General features: G+C 38.3%; 1 protein-coding gene across 1 annotated transcript in view; it reads right to left on the reverse strand.

Annotated features, from left to right (window-relative positions):
* Positions 1–24,380, reverse strand: part of col22a1 (collagen, type XXII, alpha 1) — a 100,262-nt gene that overhangs the window by 2,968 nt on the left and 72,914 nt on the right. The window contains exons 37-63 of the mRNA XM_062999892.1: positions 24,138–24,191; positions 22,660–22,713; positions 22,377–22,481; positions 22,125–22,169; positions 21,870–21,947; positions 20,883–20,918; positions 20,654–20,707; positions 20,474–20,518; positions 20,359–20,394; positions 18,268–18,381; positions 18,112–18,165; positions 16,572–16,625; positions 16,427–16,480; positions 15,623–15,676; positions 14,874–14,927; positions 13,717–13,770; positions 11,905–11,958; positions 11,783–11,827; positions 9,166–9,219; positions 8,565–8,618; positions 8,425–8,478; positions 8,159–8,230; positions 6,774–6,809; positions 6,641–6,685; positions 4,418–4,597; positions 4,255–4,321; positions 3,182–3,364 (exon numbers count right to left, since the gene is read on the reverse strand). Of these exons, the coding sequence (XP_062855962.1) occupies positions 3,182–3,364; positions 4,255–4,321; positions 4,418–4,597; positions 6,641–6,685; positions 6,774–6,809; positions 8,159–8,230; positions 8,425–8,478; positions 8,565–8,618; positions 9,166–9,219; positions 11,783–11,827; positions 11,905–11,958; positions 13,717–13,770; positions 14,874–14,927; positions 15,623–15,676; positions 16,427–16,480; positions 16,572–16,625; positions 18,112–18,165; positions 18,268–18,381; positions 20,359–20,394; positions 20,474–20,518; positions 20,654–20,707; positions 20,883–20,918; positions 21,870–21,947; positions 22,125–22,169; positions 22,377–22,481; positions 22,660–22,713; positions 24,138–24,191 (1,789 nt within the window). The remainder of the gene's footprint in view (positions 1–3,181; positions 3,365–4,254; positions 4,322–4,417; positions 4,598–6,640; positions 6,686–6,773; positions 6,810–8,158; positions 8,231–8,424; positions 8,479–8,564; positions 8,619–9,165; positions 9,220–11,782; positions 11,828–11,904; positions 11,959–13,716; positions 13,771–14,873; positions 14,928–15,622; positions 15,677–16,426; positions 16,481–16,571; positions 16,626–18,111; positions 18,166–18,267; positions 18,382–20,358; positions 20,395–20,473; positions 20,519–20,653; positions 20,708–20,882; positions 20,919–21,869; positions 21,948–22,124; positions 22,170–22,376; positions 22,482–22,659; positions 22,714–24,137; positions 24,192–24,380) is intronic.

Here is a 24,380-nt window from a genome sequence, read left to right on the forward strand (position 1 = left end):
TTTACCGAATCAGAATTTGCTGTCACACACTTCTTCAGAGTCTGGCCAAACGGGCTGCAGGTCAAATGTTATCTGAAAGTGATCCATTTTATCAATTTCTGAATGTGTATGAGCACAAATAGACCTACAAAAAAATCCGACGGCTTGTGTGCATGAAGTTTGTCGTTACTGGCAACGCGTCAGCAGAGTAATACAGTTGTGGTGTGAAAAGGCCGCTTATCAGATTGTTACTGTTGTATAAAAAGATATATATATTAAAAGAGTTGAAGAGTATTTATTGTCATTTTAGCTACACACATGTACATAGTGAAATGAAATAACGTTCCTCCATTTACATTTGCAGCATTTAGCAGCTGCTTTTATCCAAAGCAACTTACAATTATGGCTGAATATGAGCAATTGAGGATTTACCTCTTGAGACCCTGCGGCCACATATGAGGACATTACATTTTGGCTTTGTTATGCCTTATTCCTTGACCTGCTAAACCGATCGTCCCCATTAGTGGACACAATTACTAGACAACTAATAAGATAAAAACAAAATGAAAAGAAAAAATGCATTGAAAAAATCAAAGCTGGGGTCTTAGGAGGTTAGAGCCTTGCTCAGGGGCCCAACAGTGGCAACCTGGCAGTAGTGGGGCTTGAACAAGCAACTTCTGATTACTAGTACAGTACCTTAACCACTGAGCTACCAGCTACCGCTCTGATCCTCCAGACCAGAGAACAACAAAGAACATGAGTGTAAACAACACAGTACATAGTACAGATAAAAAACTTCAGAATAGGTTCCATGTGATCAGAAGGTCACTGGTTCAAGCCCCACCACTGCCAGGTTGCTGCTGTTGAGTCCTCCACACAGAAAATGCAAATAAAAAATAAAGCGCAGTGTTTCTTATATTTATTTTGACTTTTATTTGATTGTAGACAGAATGAACCCGAAATATTTCATGTTTTGTTTGTTCAGCTGGATTTCATTTCTTAATAAACATTCAATCTCTTGAATTTATTCTGTCTGCAATGAAATAAAAGTCAAAGTAAATGTAGGAAACACTGCAGTATTATTTTCTTTTATTTGCATGCTGTTTTAACTTTTTCTGATTTGGGGTTGTAAAAGGACAATGATAGAATGAACTCATCAACAATCAGTTTCATAATATCAACAGTAAAGCTATTGTTGTTATTATTATTATTATTATTATTTTATATTATTATTATTATCACTATTATTATTATTTATATTATTTTTATTATTATTTTAGATTATTATAATTTTTTTTTTTATTATTATTAATATTATTATTTATTAATATAAGATTATTTTTAGGTTAATGTTCTGTATTTCTGGAATGAAGCAGTTTCAGTTAAAATTGGGACGTTTTGTAAAACAATAAAAATAAGAATTTGTGATGTGTTAAATTACTTGAATCCTTATTAAACTAATAAAAGTAGACTTCAAACTTCAAAAAAGCTGGGACGGAGGGGTGTTTACCCTTGTTTTGAATTGATGGCAGCACATGTCTCTCTAAAATCTGTGTCAATAATACCTTCACATATATGCAAGTCACCCGTGCTGTGGGTGGGCATTGAAGCTCCCACATACCAGGACAGATGGTGGCTGGATAATCCTTCTCATTTGGAGAATCTGTCTGTTTGTCCCAAAAATAAACTGAAATAAGGATTTATCTGAAACATCCGAGTCTTTTGGTCCATCTGAGATGAGATTGTGCCGAGAGAACCCAGATGTCTTTCTGTATAGAACTGACGTCTGGCTTTCTCTTTGTGTAACTGAGTTTCAGTTGCTTTTCTTGATGCAGCAGTAGACTGTGTTAAGTGACAATAATTTTCTGAAGTATCATAGCCTACATCTTTTTTAATAGTGTGCGTACAGCAGGGCAGGGGTAGCTCAGCGGTTAAGGTACAGGTTACTGGTTCAAGCCCCACATCTGCCCGCTTGCCACTGTTTGGCCCTTGTGCAAGGTCCTTAATCCTCTATTGCCTGCAATGAATACAATCTCAGTTGTAAGATGCTTTGAATGAAGGCGTTTGATAAATGCTGAAAATGTAAATGTAAATAGCTTAAATCTGTAACATTTACATTATGTAGTATTACATTTTATGATTAGTTCTGGGTTAATTATGATTATATGTTGGTTAATAAATACACAGATATAAATACAGAACTGCTACTGGATTCAAAAGTAGTGATGTTAACACCTTAATCTTAGGGACAGTGGTAGCCTAGTAGGTAGAGCTTTGGGCTATCAATCTGCTATGCAACCACTGTGTGGCCCTTGAGCAAGGCCCTTAACCCGGTCTGCTCTAGGGCCTTGTACAAGAATTTTATTGTACTGTACATGTGTATCTGTACAATATATGCGACAAATAAAAGCGATCTTCTTTTTTTCTTCTTAACACTGGAAAATGTCATCAATGTCACTGAATCCACTAGATTACTGAACTCGTAATCATAAGGTTGTCAGTTCAAGCCCCACTATCACCCAGCTGCCCCTGTTGGGCCCCTGAGCCGAACCCTTAAATGTTCAAATTGTATTCAGTGATAATTGTTAATAATGATAATATAATTTGATAATTGTAATACAAATCAGAAAAAGTTGGGACAGTATGGAAAATGCAAAAATCAGCAGTATTTCCTACATTTACTTTGACTTGTATTTGATGTCAGACAGGATGAAGCTGAGATATTTCATGTTTTTTCTGGTCAACTTCATTTCATTTATTAATAAACATCCATTCCAGCATTTCAGGCCTGCAACACATTCCAAAAAAAGTTGGGACAGTAAAGCATTTACCACTTTGTAATGTTGCCGTTCCTTTTCATCACACTTAAAAGCCATTTTGGCACCAAGGAGACCAAGTGATTTAGTGTTTCAGCTTTTATTTTGTCTCATTCTTCCTGCAAACACATCTTAAGATGTACAACAGTCCGGGGTCGTCGTTGTCGCATTTTTTTGTCTATAAATTCTATAAATTCAAGGGGTTTTGCATTTTCCATACTGTTCCAATTTATTCTGATTAAGGGTCAAACATATAAAACAATTCCACTTCTCGATTCCAGTCAGAATTAATAATGATGATGTAAATCCTCTCTGTGTCTATAAATTTTATAACCATATATGGTTTTTAATCAATATAGGTCGCATACATATGTGGGGTAGCGTACCTTTGGGTCCCGCTGGTCCTCTGGGTCCTTCTGCTCCGTTTTGTGCGGGCATACCAGGCTCTCCGGTAGGACCTTGTCGTCCAGGTGCTCCATCTTTACCCTGGGGTCCGGGTGGGCCGGGACGCCCGGCCGTACTCTTTATGTGTGTGGGCTGAAACTGGGCCATGAGGTAGGCCATTTTAGCTACAAATACACACATAACATAAAAGCGTTCATCATGTATAGCAACAATAATCACAGTAACATACAGGTGTGACCACAATTCTTCCTTGTTCTTTATTCACTACCCTGTCATCTCTTTGTGATGGTTGACCGCACAGATGGGTCAGCTCTTTTATCAGACTTAATCCAGCTTATTCTTAGTCTTCCTTGTCCTCTGAGTCCTTCCCTTGTCCTGTCATGACACCACCTACATGGGTGCACAAAGGAAAGTAACTTGTGGGACTTAATGTGGTTCAGTAGCTCCTTTTCTGTTCTGGCCGTCTCGTACACTCGCTCAGTGGTGATCATCTTCCTCTGTGAGATTTTTTAGCAGTTTTCTGATGCACTTGTTCTCAAAAGTTTGAAGGTGTCTCTATTCCTCTTTCTTCTGTGTCCAAGCTACAGGCCAGACCAAGACTTTCATCAATCGTATGAAGATCGTAGCTTGATGATGGTGCTAACTGACTTGTTCTTCCAGATCCTTGTCAATTTGACCATCACTATCATGTCCACTGCTTTACTTGACTTCACTTCACTGGCACATTGTGAAGTATTTGGCACTCTACTTCCCAAGTATAAGAAAGGCCACTTGTTCCAGTCATCTACCCTCCACCATCATCTCCAGAACATCCAGGCATCTTCTTGACACAACACACCAGTTCCTGTGGTTCTCCTGGTCATGTGACCAATTATACAGTCAGCAGCAAGCAAACCTGAGGTTGCTACTGGTCTTTTCACCAACCCTGAATTCTCGTTCCTTGTAGCTCCTTTCTCATCACTTGTTCTCCAAGGATGTTAAACAGACCACGCTGACACTTTTTTGCCTTTAATATGCCACTCATACCTACACAATCCCACAGAATCAATCTCACCTTGCAGTTCCTTGGCAAGCTCCTCCTGAATTAATCTCCGTATTGATTCCAGAGATGGAGTTTCTCCCTAAATTAACATTAACACCGTGTTAGCTGGACAGAATGAATAAAACGTTTATCCATTATAAGGTTTTGAGCTAATCCATGAGGTCGAACATCTCACCCGGATTCCTGGAAGTCCAGGCTGACCTGGTGCACCTGGTGGTCCCGAGAGTCCAGCCTCTCCTGAAGGTCCGGACATTCCCATCATACCTGTATGACCCTTCCTGCCTGGAGGTCCCGGGGTTCCTGGCATTCCTGGGTCTCCGGTTTGACCTTTGTCTCCTTTTATGCCGTGGTCACCCTACAGGAAAAGAAAACCAGAACATCTTCATGCATTCAGCAGTGTTGTTTGCTGTGAGTGAAACAGCTCCAGCTCTTCCACCAGGAGTTCCCAAGCAAGCAGTAAGATCTAGTCCCTCCAGTGAGCCCTGATACTGGAATCCTGACCATAATCTAGTAAGATTTGCCCAAAAGAACTCCAGTGGGAGCCAGGAGCACCACTGTGATTGATCCTAATTTATAGAAACACTTGCTTTACTGGGATTGGAACCTCATTCCTGGAGCTGTACCCACAACTGGTCAGCACATGCCACCTGACAGGCATACCACCCAACTTTAGCTTTCACCTAGCTGGTGGTGCCTCTTTGACATTTCATGTTAAGCGCTACTTTAGACACTATATGGTCAACAGTATTTGGACACCTGAACATGAGCTTGTTGGAAGTTCCATTTCAAAAACAAATGCTATTAAAATAGAAAGACCTCTGTGAGACCTGTTTTAGCTAGAACACTTGTCTGTGTGTGGGAATTTGTGCCCATTTAGTCAAAAGATGAAAGCGTTTGTATGGCTGGGTGCTGATGTTGGAAAGACAAGAAAGCCTCAATCGATGTTCTAGTTCAGTTCCAGTTCAGTTCCAGTTCTCTAAGTGTGTTAGTTGCTTTTCTTAATGCAGTGGCGGACTGTGTTAAACGACAATGGTTTTCTGAAGTATCAGTGTCTACACAGACTAAGATTTCCTACATCTTTTTCTAATAGTGTGTATGGCATTATTATTTTATTATTATTATTATTGTTATTATTATTATTATTATTATTATTATTATTATTATTACTTTTATTACTTTATTACTATACTTATTATTTTTATCATTATTATTATTAATATTATTATTGTTATTATTAATTTCTTTTTAACATACTATTATCATTATTATTAATAATTATTACCATTATTATTATTTTTATCATTTTTATTATTAATATTATTAGTGTTATTATTATTATTACTTTTATTATTGTTATTATTATTTTATTACTATAATTATTATTATTATTATTATTATTATTATTATTTTATTACTATAATTATTATTTTTATCGTTATTATTACTATTATTATTATTATTGTATTATTATTATTAATAATTTCTTTTTAACATAATTTTATTACTATTATCATTATTTTTATTAATTATTATTATTATTTTATTTCTATAATTATTGTTATTATTATTATTACTGTTTTTATTATAATAATTATTATTATTATTATTTCATTACTATAATTATTGTTATTATTATTATTATTATTATTAATAAAAAACTTTATATAAAAAACACCTTATGCAATATTTACATGATTATTGTGGATAATTTTGAAAATCTATAATCATACTTTTAAGTGAATTATATAATGTTTATTAGTTCTACTAGTCAAAACAGCTACTGGATTTGAAAGTAGTGATGTTACTACCTAACCCCGCTCTGTACCACGCAACCTCCGAGCCACTAGTCTCGCTCGACTTGAGCCTCCACCCAGGACTAAAGGAAGACAAGCATCAAGGCTCTTCTCTGTTCTAGCACTCAAGTGGTGGAATGAACTTCCTCTGTCTGTCCGAACATCTGAGTCTCTTGCTGTCTTTAAAAAACGATTAAAAACCCACCTTTTTACTAAACACTTAAGCTGACCTATACCTATTTACTAACATTTTTTTTCCATTTCATTTAAAAAAAAAAAAAAAAAGAAAAACACTTTGGTTCTAACAGGTTTCAGCAGATTCGTGTTCTTTGACTGTTGTTTACTAAAACTTGAGAAATGAAATGTTTACTATGGAAGAACTTCTGTAAGTCGCTCTGGATAAGAGCGTCTGCTAAATGCAGAAATGTAAATGTAAATCTAATAAAACAAAAAGCTTTACTACATGTAGCAATGCAGTTCCGATTCATCCCAAAGTCGCTGAGTGGGGCTGAGGTCAGGGCTCTGTGCAGGACACTGGAGTTTCTTTTAACATTGCTAATAAATATCGTAATTTTCGTAATCATGGACCAGTTTTCTATAATCACCTTTTCTCCCTTGAATCCTCTGTCTCCAGGTTTGCCAATCATGCCCTGTAAAACAATACCAATAGATTTTTATTTCATATCCCAACACCAACCGATCAAAAACCTCACAGGATTTTATAGACAGTGTACTGACCTGTTTACCCTCGGGACCGACAGGACCAGACGGACCCTGTGTAAAAGAAAACATTTTAATATACTTTATTATTAATAGAATATTAAATCCTGGGCTTTTACACAGAAAGCTTCAGACGTTGCCTCAAGTTGTAGAATGCTGCCTATTTATAGAGCACAAATAACTGAACTGATTAATAATATTAACTGTATTTGCCACTATTAAAAATCTAGCTATACATTGTTATTTATGTCATATATAATGCAACAACAAATAAATCTATTTTGTTCTTCTGACTTACATTTACAGCATTTAGCAGTCGCTGAGGGTTAAGGGCCTTGCTCAAGGGCCCAACAGTGGCAGCTTGGTAGCAGTGGGGCTTGACATGGCAACCTTCTGATTACTAGTCCAGTTCCTTAACCACTGAGCTAACTTGTGTTCTAATTGTTCATTCTGGCTTGTAATAAAGTACACTAGATTATAATATTGGTCTTTTTTGTGCCAGGTTTTAATTCCCATCGGTGCTATCAACCGGTTGGGCATCTACATATATTTCTATTTACATTTCTGGCATTTAGCAAATGCCAACACAACTTCCAACTGAAAACAAACAGTGCAAGCATTTAAGTGTTTGATAGGGGCCCAACTGTGGCAACTTAGTGGCGGTGGGGACGAAACCATTAACTTTCCAATTTCTTGTCCAGTACCTCAACCGCTAAGCTACCACATACAGACATGATAGTTTATGTCTGATGGGAAGAGGTGATTGAGGCCCCATAACGGACACCAATTGAGTCTTGTCCAGGGTATTTTACTGCATTTTTTGGGGAAACTAAACCACCACAACCCTGACCAGAGAAAAAACAAAGTAACCTTTGAAAGAAAAATAGTACCTTTAAAAAGCATTTATTTTTATTTTTTATGCGTATGGAAATAAACAAATAATTGAATAAATAACAATAATAATGATAATAATAATAATGATAAAAGTAATAATAATAGTAATAATAATAATAATAACAAAACAATAATAATAATAATAATAAAATTAATAATAACAATAATAAAATTAATAACAATAATAATAATAATGATAATAAAATAATTAAAAATAATAATAAATAATAATAATAAATAATAATAATAATAATAATAACAAAAATATTAATTAATAATTATAATAATTATAGTAATAAAATAATAATAATAGTAATAAAATAATAATAATAATAATCATGATAATAATAATAATAATAATAATAATGCCAAACAGATTAAGATGTTTAATTTTGTGGTTTTTTTTACATAGTTCAGAAAAACTATAAAACTATGACCAGACCTTCCAATTAAACCCCCAAAACCATTTAATCACAGAACAAGTGTCTCTAGGGGAAGCATCAACTCACCGTGGGTCCTTTTGGGCCTGCAAAGCCGGGTAATCCTGGGCTTCCTGGCTCTCCTTTGACTCCAGGAAGACCCTGATTTTCACCAAAATAACAGAGTTTTACTGGCACATCAGTGTGGATTAAAATATTCATATAGCAACACTTATCCAGCAGGATTAACAGAGATTAGTACAGAGCCGAACCGATTATGTACCACAAGGCAGAAATAAATCCACTTCTAATCCCACCCAGAGGAAAATAAATGCAGCACACGTTCATACACTTACCGGATTTCCAGCATGGCCGGGTTTCCCAGGCGGCCCCGGCTCTCCAGGTTTACCCTACAAAAACAATCCAAAGGTCAGAACTGGACGTGTTTATAAATCACTCGTATTTCTGTGAAATGGTGAGAGAGGTGTATCGTCACCGGTTCACCGCTCGGTCCTCTGTGACCTTCAGGTCCAGGAGGTCCCTTCATTCCCTAAAACAAACAGAAGGGATGAAATGTCTCAGGTTTTTCTTAAAGTCCTTCTGGTTGCATATGCCTTCCACTCACCTTCATTATAATAAAAATAATAACATTTTGCATGCTAGGGATTCCAGTAGTGTCGTAAGATACCATATACTAGGGTTTTTCAAACTTTCCCTGTGTGGCCTAGCGTCATGTTGGAACTCATCATCAGTGTTGAGGTTTTGCTCGGATTGTTTGCTATTACAACCTCATTTTTCAAAATCAAATGGGACGCAGCATGAGGACTTTACTGAAGCTTCTAGATCTACAGTCCAGTGACAGAGGTGCTCTGCTGTGTACTGGGATTATTGAACATGCATCAAGAGATTCAAACCATTGTACACAACACCCAATGACCCAATGTCCTCAACATACACCTCAGAGTCTGGATATCAACTGACCACACAAAATCAGTTATATGTGGAGAATAAGACGTGATATTTAGTGGATGCTTCCAATACTTTTGTCTACGTAGCATAAACAAACATATAGAAACCATATAGAAATAAATACTCACGTCTTTTCCAGGTGGACCCTCCCGTCCAGGTGATCCCTGCTTCCCGTCCTCACCCTGAAAAGACGGGACGTCGTTTATAAACACACACCACACTTTATTTGTGATTTTCAGCACAGACACAATAATGTGCAGATGTTTCTTTCATGTAGAGAATGTGTTAACTTGGGGTCTGTTTAAAAGCCTAGTGAGCTGTCTTGCTGCCTACTGCCTACCTGATCAGCTGCCTCAGTAGAGCGGGTTCTAATAAGACATCAAACTCATAAGACAGATTATTTAGACGCACTACTTACACAGAGATTACTGTGATTATGTCACCACAGTTTTAGCCTTCTAAGCTAACGCAGTTAGCCTCAGGCCATTCAAGCCAATAGCACACCTGCTAACGTTTATTTACATCTAAAAGAACTCTGTTGGTTGCTCCACATTCGCCTGTCATATTTGTATTTTCTTGTGAGAAAAGTTGTGCCGCACTGAATGCTGGGATTGCCTTCAGCGCTAAGGAAGCATCGGACGCTCGCTCGTTATTCAGTCAGATTATCACTCAGAATTAAGGCGCCTCAGTTGGAGCATTTTAAGGAATCTAAGAATTTAGACACGCCCTCTTCTCGGGAGACTAGGATGACGTAAATGCGTCTATGTACAGCAGGGGTGCCCAATACGTCGATCGCGATGTGCCAGTCAATCACGCAGTGCACGCTGGTACATCTGGCCTCATTCTAACAGGTCAACATGATTGACATGAAATGTGGCCACTGTTTAATGTAAATGTTTCTTTAATTTGCGGTTTGCCTTCACCTAGTGGACACTGAGAAATGCAATTGATTACAGGTTAGAACGAACTGGTGCATGTACTCCCCATGTCTGCGTGGCTTTTCTCTGGGCTTGAACGTGTCAGTAGGTGTAGTTACTTCTCTAAGTTGCACCTGTATGTGTGAGTGTGTGATGCTTTGCGATGGTTTGACACACCCTGTCCAGGGTGTATTTTTGTCTTGCGCCCAGTGTTTGTGACATCACCCATGCATGCCCTGTAATGCTGAATATCAATATAGGCAATTGAAGCGCATTTAAAAAAGCTACAAAGCATTTCTGAAAAATGATGAGGCCAACCGTAAAAAGTAGATCGTGATGACCCATCGACTGAAATAGTAGATCTCAAGGCACAAAGTTTGGGCACCCCAATGTAGAGAGATAACTAGGTTTTCAGACAGACCCATAGTCTCGCTTTTTATTTTCCAAGACTGTGCTGCAAAACTTTCCAAAATAAAATGTACAACTTGTAGCAGAATCTTTCATCCAGAGGGATTTAGATAAGTGCAGTATGTTTCAGATCTGGTATAAGAAGTTGACAGAATGAGACTGAGAAGTTTTTAGATTGCACCTTGTTTCCTTGTTGGTAATATGAGTGGGAAAACAGATAGTCTCATACAGTGGTTCTCAACCAGGGGGTCGAGGCCCTCTAGGGGGCCTCAGTGAGTCTAGAGAGAAGTCCTGTTACATTTAATGAAGATGAGTAAAAATAATCACACGTGATGGGAGTGGAAAATCAATAGGCTATTGGTATACCAATATATACCACCGCTGCCAACTTATGATTTGGGACAATGGTAGCCTAGTGGGTAGAGCTTTAAGCTATCAACCAGAAGATTGTCAGTTCAAATCCAGCCCTTGAGCAAGGACCTGAACCCTGTCTGCTCCAGGGGTGCCTGACAATGACTGACCCTGTGCTCTGACCCTAACTTCAAAACAAGCTGGGATATGCGGAAAAAAAAGAATTGAATTGTACTGTACACGTGTATCTGTATATATGACAAATAAAGGCGTTCGTCTTCTTGCAATGTCATGTAGATCTATTTTGAACTGCCTTCAGCCTACGTTGGGTTTTTGAGAATGGACGCATATTTGATTTGCCCAACACATAAGTGCAAAGGTCACTACGGTAATGCAGAGCCTGGTGAAGTAGACCAAGGTGAGGAAGCTCCTACCACCAGTTCACCAGAAGTAAACCCCAAAATATCATCTTAAATTCATTGAATTCACAGAATAACCTTTTTTTTAACACAGGGGGTCTAGGACAAGGAAAGGTTGAGAACCACTGCTCAACTAGACCAACATAGGACTTCCATTGAGACCAGCACATGGTTACTTTACCATAATGTAGGAATTATTAGCCTAGCACAGGGATTAGCTGTTATTGTTGGGATTCATAAAAATAAGCACTTTTATTGTCATTGGCAACACTATGGTTTCAAATACCTGACCGTATATAGGAATTATAAGTACTGGATTGTATCGTTAGTATAATCGTGGATTGTTAATTTCTTCATCTTCACTTCTTCACAGTCAAGTACCTGACCACACCCGAAACACAGATGGAGAAAATATAAACTGTTGATGCTTTGAGAACCATCCATCATCCAAAAATATCCAGCCAACAGTGATGGTCCTAAATTTAGAAGCTGATTGGATCAAGATTCACACAGATTGTGCATAAAGAAGATCTGTTATAGTCTCGCTACAACTACCAGCAGTTCCAGTGTGAATAAAACAATGTTCAGAACGTCTTTGTTCTGCAGATGTGACTTAAACTTCTACCAGTATGACTCCATTAAACACTAACCTTTGATCCTGGAGGTCCAGGTTCTCCTCTGTGCCCCTTATATCCCTGGATAAAAAGAAAATGTTGAAATTAATACAGTGTTTACTGCAAAATGAGATATAACAGGTGGTTTTGACACTTACAGGAAGTCCTCTGAGTCCATCTCTGCCTGGCGGTCCAGGTTCTCCCTGTTTTCCCTGTGAGGAACATTTAACTCAATTTTAGACCTCACTGTGCTTCATATATATGTGGCACCCTCAGTAAAGATCACTACAAGAGTCATAATACATGTATTTATAGACAAAAGTTTAAATATTGGGACACCTGAGCATGAGCATCCACTCTTCTGGAAAGCTTTTCTACAAGACTTTGGAGTGTCTGTGGGAATTTGTGCTCATTCAGTCAAAAGAGACAGTGAGGTCAAGCACTTATGTGAGAAAAGAAATGAGGAGAGGAGAAAAGAGAAGTGAAGAAAAGAGATCCAATAGAGAAGAGAAGAGAAGTGAAGAGAAGTGAAGAGAAGTGAAGAGAAGTGAAGAGAAGTGAAGAGAGGAAAGGAGAAGAGACCGATAGAGAAGAGAGGAAAGTAAAGAGATAAGACGAAAGGAAAAGGAAGTAAAGAGAAGAGAATAAAAGTAAAGAGAAGAGAAGAGAAAAAAGTAAAAAGAAGAGAAGTGAAGAGAAGAGAAGAAAACTAAAATGAGTAGAAGAAAAGAAAAGTCAAGAGAAGAGAAGAGAGAAGAAGAGAAGAGAGGAGAAGAGAACCGATAGAGAAGAGAAGAGAAAAGAAGAGAAGAAAACTAAAATGAGTAGAAGAAAAGAAAAAACAAGAGAAGAGAAGAGAAAAGAAGAGAAGAGAGGAGAAGAGAACCGATAGAGAAGAGAAGAGAAAAGAAGAGAACCGATAGAGAACAGAAGAGAAAAGAAGAGAAGAGAGGAGAAGAGAACCGATAGAGAAGAGAAGAGAAAAGAAGAGAAGGGAGGAGAAGAGAACCGATAGAAAACAGAAGAGAGGATGTGAGAAAAGAAATGAGGAGAGGAGAAAAGAGAAGTGAAGAGAAGAGATCCAATAGAGAAGAGAAGAGAAGAGAAGAGAAGAGAAGAGAAGAGAGGAGAAGAGAACCGATAGAGAAGAGAAGAGAGGAGAAGAGAACCGATAGAGAAGAGAAGAGAGGAGAAGAGAACCGATAGAGAAGAGAAGAGAAAAGAAGAGAAGAGAGGAGAAGAGAACCGATAGAGAAGAGAAGAGAGGAGAAGAGAACCGATAGAGAAGAGAAGAGAGGAGAAGAGAACCGATAGAGAAGAGAAGAGAAAAGAAGAGAAGAGAGGAGAAGAGAACCGATAGAGAAGAGAAGAGAGGAGAAGAGAACCGATAGAGAAGAAAAGAGAGGAGAAGAGAAGAGAGGAATTTCACCAGAAAAACAACAGTGTCACGGTTCCAGCCTCTGTGTGTTCCAGGAGTGTGTCTAAGTGCCACACCCCTCTCTCCGGGAGCACTCTCAATCCTGAGCCAACGCCTCTTTTTTGATTGGTTCCCCTGCTAATTAGCACCAGCTGCACCTCATCTGAGAGCAGTTAAGAGGGGAGCTGGGATTCACTCTTTGGAAACTATTTTGCTTCTAAACTCATAGCATTTATCTTAGTCCATGTGTGTTTAACCGTTAGTGTAGCATTAGACTTGTTCATGTTGAGTAGCATTAGCATTTAGCTTAGCATAGGTAACGTGTGTTTGTATCTGGTCTTGTCTTGTTATAACCTGTCTTGTCTTTTGTTAATATTAAATACACTTTGTTAACATTTTTGCGTGTGTGTCCGCCACTCTTGTCTGTCATAGCCCATTTAGCATTACAAACAGGCTAACTGCTCATGACATATTTTACCCACGTTTACCAAGGGTGGCAATAATTCTGATGTTGGTTGTTGATACACACGCTGAAAAAATACAAGAATCTTACCGGGTCTCCTTGTTCTCCTGGTCTTCCATCTTTGCCAGGCTTACCCATCACTCCCTTTGTAAAAGAGAACAGAGAAGTCTTATTATGTAAGTAATTAACATTTTAAATGTTTTTATTAGGGCTGTCGTTAATTGCGTTATTTAACATGATTAACATGTTAAAATCTTAATTGCAATTAAAAAAATTAAACAAGAATAACATTTTTAATTAAATGATCTTTATTGGGCTATGTTTATGTTTGTGCCTCTTTAAATATACATCACTGTGGTAATTTGCGCTGCTTTAAGACATTAACATTGTGTTTATACTGTATAGCGATAACACGGCTCTTTTTCCAGTTTGCGTTTGTGAGTTACAAATTACTCGAGCTTCTGCTGCTACATATTGCAAAATGTAGCGTGTTTTTAAATAATCATTTTTTGTTTTCAAAAAGTGTGAGAAATCATCACTAGACAAAATTACAGTTATTAATTGATGCTTCAATATCATCTTTGGTCAGAGCACGGATTTGTCTCGTCGGGCGTCTGCGCTCGCGGATACGTGTTACAGGCTAAATGAGCTCTGACTTTATTTTAGATGAATTTGGATGGAAAGCTCATGAACTGAACACATCGTGGGAACATCACAAACACTGGTGTTAAATGGATCACAATGGACTGTAGATGCTTTAACAGAGTTAACGACGTTATACGTGTTGCATCTAGAAATGGTTCACTGTAGTACCCTGAGCGTTTGTTCTCAGTGGCAGGGTTATGAACAGGAAAACATCCTCACTTTTACCAGATAATGTGAACAGACTTGTCATTTTAAACAACTGGCTGAAAGATGGCTATCTGTTAACAACTCTATATAGGCATTGGCTGGCTTTCTAAAAATAATTTAGTTTTAATAATTTTATCATAATTTTTTATTTTTTACTGGTAAACATTTTCTTGCAATAAAAATGTGCATCACTGTTCAAATTTTACTTACTTATTTTTGCAGTCGATTAATCGTGATTAATTTGGTTCTTTAATCGCGATTAATCTCCATCTCCTTTAATCGTGTGTGACATCCCTAGTCATTATTATTATTTATTTCACACCATATTTATATAATTAGTACAAGCTGTAGTGAGAAGAAAATAAAAGCTTTTAAACACTTATTGTATATCTTACCATTAAGCCTGGTAGACCTGGAGGTCCCTGAATCCCCTTCAGTCCCTCTTTACCCTAATAAACACACATAGACATTAGACACTTGGCATTGTCCATCCTACACAAAACAGTATAGCAAAACACTGTGGTACTGTATGTATTCAGTTTCAGCTTTGACTTACAAAAGTGAACTAAATCTGAAAGGTGTTTGTGGTTGCCAATCCCAGGATATTAACACTACATCCAGGAGGTACTAGTAGGAAACTCCTGTACGTTGTGCATTCTGGTGCCATCACTTTGTCCCCGGACGTCCACATGACCAAGGATGAAATGGGACCTGTCGGACCAGATGACCTTCTTCCAGCTCCCCAACGTCCAGTTCCAAAGCTTTCATGCTCATTGTGGACAAGTGAGATTTGATTGGCTTTCACCACAGAGGGTTTGATTCAGGGTGTTTTCTCACCCGTTCATATCTGCAATCTGAACCTCAGTAGGACCAGACGGTGTCCTTTGGTATCAATGAGTCTTGGCTGCCCAACATCCTGACCACGTTTCGTGATTTGTCCCTTCTCGGACCACTGTCAGGAGGTTCTCACTATACTTACCCATGAATACCTCCTGCTGTTTCAGAGATACTTGGACACAATCGCCTGTCAATAACAACTTGTTTGTAATTAAAGTCACTCAGGTCTTTATGCTGATCAGAACCTCCATCAGTACAACATCTAATAGATCCCTGATCATCACATGGGTATAATTAGTAGTTTTACCTTTTCTCCAGGAGATCCAGGAGGGCCAGGGGGTCCAGGGTTACCATCATTACCCTGCAACCAGAAAACACCTCCATTACACTGATTATTAATTATGATATGTTATTATAAACACAACTAAGTGTTACTTTACAGATCTGTCTAACTATCTAACAATTTGTCTATCTGTCTGTCTGTCCATTCTTCTGTCTGTCTGTCTGTCTGTCTGTCTGTTTGTCTGTCTGTCTGTCTGTCTGTCTGTCTGTCTGACAATCTATCTACCTATTAATCTGTCTCTGTCTGTCTGTCTGTCTGTCTGTCTGCCTACCTACCTACCTATCATCTGTCTGTCTGTCTGTCTGTCTGTATGTCTGTCTGTCTGTCTGTCTGTCTACCTACCTGTCTGTCTGTCTGTCTGTCTATCTAACAATCTGTCTATCTATCTATCTACCTATCTATCTATCATCTATCTGTCTGTCTGTCTGTCTGTCTGTCTGTCTGTCTGTCTGTCTGTCTGTCTGCCTACCTGTCTATCTATCTATCTATCTATCTATCTATCTATCTATCTATCTATCTATCTATCTATCTATCTATCTATCTATCTATCTATTGGTCTGTCTGTCTGTCTGTCTGTCTGTCTACCTACCTACCTATCTATCATCTATCTGTCTGTCTGTCTGTCTGTCTGTCTGTCTGTCTGCCTACCTGTCTGTCTGTCTGTCTGTCTGTCTGTCTACTGTAACTAAAAGTGCTAATGCTGCTAATGTAAATAAAAGTGAATAGAAACTGATAAAGAAAACATCATGTTGGAACATTCACACTCACCGGTTGACCCATCGCTCCTGCAGCGCCCGGATAACCAGGAGGTCCCGGAAGTCCCTAAATCACAACATTTATAGCACAAACCAGATCATCAGGACACGATTGGTGATATTTAGGAGGAGTAAATAATGTTATAATGTGTTTGTACCTTTTCACCCTTATCACCGGCTGCTCCTGGAGCACCTTTATCACCTTTCACACCCTGTTTATAACAGATTAATCAAATATTAGAGCAACTGTACATCATTTTATATGAAGTATTTTATACTTAATGTGTTCTAAGCATCGGACCATAGATTCAATCTACACTATATAGCCGAAAGGATTTGGACACCTGACCATCAGTTTGTTGGATGTTCCATTTAAAAAACAAATGCTATTAAAACTAGAGTGACCTCTGTGTGATCTTTTCAGCCAGAACAACAACCGCTCCTCTGGGAAGGCTTCTCACGAGACTGTCTGTGGGAATTTGTGCCCATTGAATCAAAACAGATCTCCTGATATCATGGTAAACACAAGTTTTATTTATTGTCTTTGCACTGAGACACATTTTCCCCTTTTAAATTGAACTGAATACAAAAGATGACAGCATTTTTATGGCTTGGTCAGTAAAGCCTCAGTTGATGTTCCAGTTCATTCCAAAGCAGCTGAGTGGGGCTGAGGTACTTGCTTTAATGCTGGAAAAGGACAGGCCCTTCCCTAAACTGTTGCTGTGTTGGAAGCATAGAATTTCCTTTACAAGATTGATTTATTGTTTGCAATGTTTGTACCTGAAACACATCAATTCAAAATAATTAGAAGGGTTTTCCCAATACTTTTTATCATTGTCTGTTTTACCTCCCCTTTATCGTGGTCAGGGTTGCTGTGGGTCCGATTCATTGGTCAAAATACAGGAAACTCCCTGGACAAATTGCCAGTTCCTCACAAGACACACAACCTTAGGGTAATTTAGTAACTCCAATTTGGACTTGTGGAAGGAAACCAGGGCACCCGGAGGAAACGTACACAGAAACAGGGAGAACATGCAAACTCCAAACTGAAAGGATATTGGTCACTTGGATGGAGAATCAAACCCAGGTCCTTCTTGCAGTGAGGTGACAGTGCTACCCACCGAGCCACCCCTAAATACCAAAAATGTAACAACAATAACCTACAGTATATGAAGTGTTAATTAATTAATTAATTTATTTTCAAAAGGCTTTTCACACGTGTTTCAGTAAAAGTTTTGCCTATTACGTTTAAAGAGCATTTGTGACATCAGGAGCTGACATTATATGAGAAAACCCTGTTTGCAATTGGCATTGCTAATGATCAGAATGGTGTTTAATAGGGTTGAGTCCTTGCTTTGTGCACAGTAATGCTGAATCTGAAAAGTCCTTCCCCATGCCGTTTTCACAAGTTAAAAGCATATATACTTTGTTTAATATAATAGATTTTGTACACCAGCTGTACAAAGTCAATGGTTTTGTAATTACACTGGTTCTAAAAGATCAAATGGCTTCATTTATCTTAAAGGAAGCATGCGTTATCCAACAGGATTCAAAGAGGGTGGCATTGTGAGACATTTAAGCTTAGACATATTACCTCTCTATGAAAAAGCTCTCCAGTTAGGATAAACATGGCATGTATTTTTTAATCTTACAGGAATAAGGATGTTTAGGGTACATGTAGGTATTTTTTGGCCTCACCTTGTTTCCCTCAGGTCCAGGTAGTCCTGGAGGTCCTGTTGGCCCAAGTGCACCCTGTAAATATAAAACCTCGATTTAAAAAGTCTTCACACACCTAAAGTACTCGATTTAAAACAGCATGTGCTCATCAGACAGTGGCTGGTTGTGCAGTGGTACCGGGTATCCATCCTGTCCATTTTTCCCAGGTGGTCCTGTAGGTCCTTGTTCTCCTGGACTTCCAGGGATTCCTGATGGTCCAGGAGGTCCAGCTGGACAATCTGAACATATACCCTGAAGAAGCAAGAAAACATACAATACAGTTGGATGGATGGATGGATGGATGGATGGATGAATTCATTAATAAATAGAAGGTTGGATGGATTAATAAATTATTGATGGATGGATGGATGGATAAATGGATGGATGGATGGATGGATGGATGGATAAATTAATAAATAGACAGATGGATGGATGGATGATGATGAGTGAATGGATTAATATATATACAGTGTATCACGAAAGTGAGTACACCCCTCACATTTCTGCAAATATTTCATTATATCTTTTCATGGGACAACACTATAGACATGAAACTTGGATATAACTTAGAGTAGTCAGTGTACAGCTTGTATAGCAGTGTAGATTTACTGTCTTCTGAAAAGAACTCAACACACAGCCATTAATGTCTAAATAGCTGGCAACATAAGTGAGTACACCCCACAGTGAACATGTCCAAATTGTGCCCAAATGTGTCGTTGTCCCTCCCTGGTGTCATGTGTCAAGGTCCCAGGTGTAAATGGGGAGCAGGGCTGTTAAATTTGGTGTTTTGGGTACAATTCTCTCATACTGGCCACTGGATATTCAACATGGCACCTCATGGCAAAGAACTCTCTGAGGATGTGAGAAATATAATTGTTGCTCTCCACAAAGATGGCCTGGGCTATAAGAAGATTGCTAACACCCTGAAACTGAGCTACAGCATGGTGGCCAAGGTCATACAGCGGTTTTCCAGGACAGGTTCCACTCGGAACAGGCTTCGCCAGGGTCGACCAAAGAAGTTGAGTCCACGTGTTCGGTGTCATATCCAGAGGTTGGCTTTAAAAAATAGACACATGAGTGCTGCCAGCATTGCTGCAGAGGTTGAAGACGTGGGAGGTCAGCCTGTCAGTGCTCAGACCATACACCGCATACTGCATCAACTCGGTCTGCATGGTCGTCATCCCAGAAGGAAGCTGACGCACAAGAAAGCCAGCAAACAGTTTGCTGAAGACAAGCAGTCCAAGAACATGGATTACTGGAATGCCCTGTGGTCTGACGAGACCAAGATAAACTTGTTTGGCTCAGATGGTGTCCAGCATGTGTGGCGGCGCCCTGGTGAGAAGTACCAAGACAACTGTATCTTGCCTACAGTCAAGCATGGTGGTGGTAGCATCATGGTCTTGGGCTGCATGAGTGTTGCTGGCACTGGGGAGCTGCAGTTCATTGAGGGAAACATGAATTCCAACATGTACTGTGACATTCTGAAACAGAGCATGATCCCCTCCCTTCGAAAACTGACTCATGGCAGTTTTCCAACAGGATAACGACCCCAAACACAACCTCCAAGATGACAACTGCCTTGCTGAGGAAGCTGAAGGTAAAGGTGATGGACTAAACCCAATTGAGCACCTGTGGCGCATCCTCAAGTGGAAGGTGGAGGAGTTTAAGGTGTCTAACATCCACCAGCTCCGTGATGTCATCACGGAGGAGTGGAAGAGGATTCCAGTAGCAACCTGTGCAGCTCTGGTGAATTCCATGCCCAGGAGGGTTAAGGCAGTGATAATAATGGTGGTCACACAAAATATTGACACTTTAGGCACAATTTGGACATGTTCACTGTGGGGTGTACTCACTTATGTTGGCAGCTATTTAGACATTAATGGCTGTGTGTTGAGTTATTTTCAGAAGACAGTAAATCTACACTGCTATACAAGTTGTACACTGACTACTCTTAGTTATATCCAAGTTTCATGTCTATAGTGTTGTCCCATGAAAAGATATAATGAAATATTTGCAGAAATGTGAGGGGTGTACTCACTTTCGTGATACACTGTAGATGGATATAATAAATAGATGGATGGATGGATGGATGGATGGATAAATTAATAAATAGACAGATGGATGGATAGATGGATGATGAATGGATGGATAAAGGATGGATGGATGGATGATGAATAGATGGATGGATGGATGGATAGATGGATGGATGGATGGATAGATGTCAGGTACCTTTAGATCAAGCTGAGACAGATCAACAGCTTTACCCTGAAACAGGAACAGAAAATTAATCAGAACTTCAGTTACACTCACTGATATCATTCCTCAGATCAGTAAAAGCACTCACCGGTTCTCCCTGTGCTCCCTTGTCTCCAGGCCTTCCTGGCAAACCCTGAACACACACACACACACACACATCTTACACACACTATATCTATGCTTTTAATCATCAAGTTGTATTAACCTTTGATCAAGCCTGGTTAATCAGTATAGTTGATATAATTAACAGGTATAATTTTATGCCTACATTATGTCCAGAAGGTCCCTGAGGTCCCGGTACACCCGGAGGTCCTCTCGGCCCCTACATCAGCACCACAACAACAGAAAAGATTTATAAAACAATTAATATATAATAAATGAATAAATGAACTTAATACATGTAAAGAAATGAAAATGAAGAATAAATAAGCAGATGAACATGTCAATAACCAAACACAATGATATGGATTTATATCAATAATAAAATATTTTCTTACCACAGCTCCTAATAGACCGGGTGGACCTGAAGGTCCCTGTAACACACACACACACACACACACACACACACACACACACACACACACACACACACACACACACACACACACACACACACACACACACACACACACACACACACACAATACAAATCCACATCATATGTAATTTTACACAGAAAGCCAGAGTTCCACATACCAGCTTTTCAAATAATTAATAAATCAGCATAATAATAACAACAACAACGATAATAATAATTATAATAATAACAATAATAACAAAACAATAATAATAACAATAATAACAATAATAATTAATAATAGCAATAACAATAACAATAATAATAATAATAACAAAACAATAATAATAATAATAATAATAATAATAATAATAATTTTGAATTTCTGCATAAAAACAATGCCTGGCTTTGTCTTGTCTGTTCTGTGTTAAGTGACGTTGTTTTTCTGACTGTAGCTTAAATGAGAAAATAATTTAAGAAACATAATGACCATTCTCTCATGTAGTTTGGAACACAGTGGTGATGCATGAATCATATTTGCAGTGACTGATCCTTTGGTGAATCCTTCTTTTATACACAATCGTGATTCCTTCACCTGCTTGTTGTGAAACGTTTTAAAACACTGTAACCTCAATATTTTATTAATTTTTTATTCTTAGTTTGCCCCCATCTCAACTCTTCTGAGTGTAGCAAGCATCACATTTTAAACTCTAAACCAAATAGAACAATAAGTTGATCAGTAAAAATATTGGGAATTATTAATTCTTTCTTTCTACTTTTGTCAGTTAAACAAAAGTTTGAAGGAAAATGAACTAATACATCTTTTGTTTGTTTGTAATTCAATTTACAAAATGTCCCAACTTTTCATAGTTGTAATAGAATCAGGATAGTAGGGTATATAGGGTATATCTTCAGCTGTAATTGTGTGTGTGTGTGTGTGTGTGTGTGTGTGTGTGTGTACACATACAGCTGGTCCGGTTATTCCTCCTCCTGGAGAACCTCTGTCTCCTGGCATCCCCTGCATCCCCGGATTACCTGGTGGTCCCTAAAGCACATACATACATATATTCACAATAAAAAACAGGATCACTGTTCATTCAGAGTGGACAATCTCATCTTTCCATCAGTTTGAACATAAGGTGCTGTGAAATCAGTGCTATTCACTTCACCTGTCAGTGCTCATAATGTCATGCCTGGTCGGTGTATAGTGTTTAAATATTACCTTCAGTCCTGGAGGTCCAGCTAACCCTGGTGGTCCTGCATCACCCTGTCATCAAACACAGTACATGTATCACACGTGATGTGAGAGAAGAAAACATAACAATAAAATAAATTAAACAACATCTAAAGCTTACAGAAGAAATAATTATTAATAATTATTATGATCTGAAAGTTCTGGATAATTTATGGTAAGTATTAAATGCATGTCTGCTGTAATAATCACATGTTTTAATATTACAGATCAGCACCATACCTTTGCTCCATCTTTGCCTCTCCCAGGTGGTCCTGCTTCCCCTCTCAGACCAGGCTCTCCAGGTAGACCAGGGGGGCCTACATGACCCTCTTTACCAATATCTCCCTATAAAGCATTAAAATATAAAGTAATTAATTAAAGTGGAATTTGTAGTGTGCCCTTATTTATCTTTTAACATTTGTTTAGGAAACGGGACATCCAGCAAGCCCATGGTCAGATGTCCGAATACTTATGGTGCCATATGGTGTGTGTATATAGAAAGAATTTTTTTATTGTTTTTTACCTTCTCTCCCTTCAGACCTGCAATACCAGGTGGTCCAATACTACCTGGGATTCCCTAAAAAACACAAAAACAAGAACTGTTGTTTTCCACATGATAAATGTGTGCTTGATTTAGAGCTTTTTTGTTTAAACACTCTTTACAGTGTCATAATTTAATTGGGCTTTATTTATTTATTATTTATTTATGTATTTATTTATTTATTGTATTTATTTATGTATTTGTTTATATATGTATTTATTTATTTATGTATTTATGTATTTGTTTATATATGTATTTATGTATTTATTTATGTATTTGTTTATATATGTATTTATTTATTTATGTAAGTATGTATTTATATATGTATTTCTTTATATATACAGTATGTATGTATGTATGTATTTTAATGTCTGGTCATTAGTCTGTGGTTTTGGCGTGGCCAGTTCAAAGTCCTGACTTGAAACCATGTGGTACAACAATAAACAAACACTCCACACTCAAATGTAATGCAATGTGGCCAAATCAAAGCAATTATAAGGCATAGTGAACCAATAATTGATTATCATGGGGCGCTCGGGTTGGATGGATTAATAGATTATCATTAAAATTATCATGGGGTGCTCGGGTAATTACGCTGACACACTACCTCTGGGAGCCAGGGTTCAAATCTTCATGGCACTATCAGACATATAGTCTATGTACATACACTGACAAGGCATAACATTATGACCACTGACAGGTGAAGTGAATAACACTGATTATCTCTTCATCACGACACCTGTTAGTAGGTGGGATATATTAGGCAAGTGAACATTTAATCCTCAAAGTTGATGTTAGAAGCAGGGTCAGAGCATCTCCAAAACTGCAGCTCTTGTGGGGTGTTCCCGATCTGCAGTGGTCAGTATCTATCAAAAGTGGTCCAAGGAAGGAACAGTGGTAAACCGGCAACAGGGTCATGGGCGGCCAAGGCTCACTGATGCACGTGGGGAGCAAAGGCTGGCCCGTGTGATCCGATTCAACAGACGAGCTACTGTAGCTCAAATTGCTGAAGAAGTTAATGCTGGTTCTGATAGAAAGGTGTCAGAATACACAGAGCATCACAGTTGCAGGGCTGTTTTGGCTGCAAACGGGGGGCCAACACAATACTAGAAAAGTGGTCATAATGTTGTGCCTCATCGGTGTATGTACATAATTACCCGAGACTTCTCGATTGATATATTACATTTTGTAGAATAATTACAACTGTGATAAATATGCAAAAATAAAGAATCAAAAAGGGAACGAACACTTTTCACAGCACTGTCGATGTGCCATGCTTATTTGTTAGTAATGTATGATATGTTCACAGATCGGAGTACAGATTTATAGCAGTAAATGATCCACACAAACATCCCAGAGACTCAATGCAGCATTAATCTTGTCATATTAGCAACATTTTAATTGTTTATTGTTTGTATTTCTAGCATTTTGACACATTATACTGTATTCTAGGAACTTACCACATTGCCCGGCAATCCCCGCTGGCCTTGAGTACCAGGCAACCCAGGAGGACCCTGAGAAACATAAACGAGAAAATAATGTAGATAATGTTACTGAAGGACCTTCATACCCTGAAGATGAAGAGTTGATCACTGATATTCTTCTTTTGTGTATGTTTGCAGGGGTCACGTCTAGTTAAATATGCACCTATGTGAAAACCTAGTGACTCTACATCACTACAAGCGCCTTAATTCCGAGTGATA

This window comes from Trichomycterus rosablanca, chromosome 1 (assembly GCF_030014385.1).
Source record: "Trichomycterus rosablanca isolate fTriRos1 chromosome 1, fTriRos1.hap1, whole genome shotgun sequence".
Taxonomy (NCBI): Eukaryota; Metazoa; Chordata; class Actinopteri; order Siluriformes; family Trichomycteridae; genus Trichomycterus; species Trichomycterus rosablanca.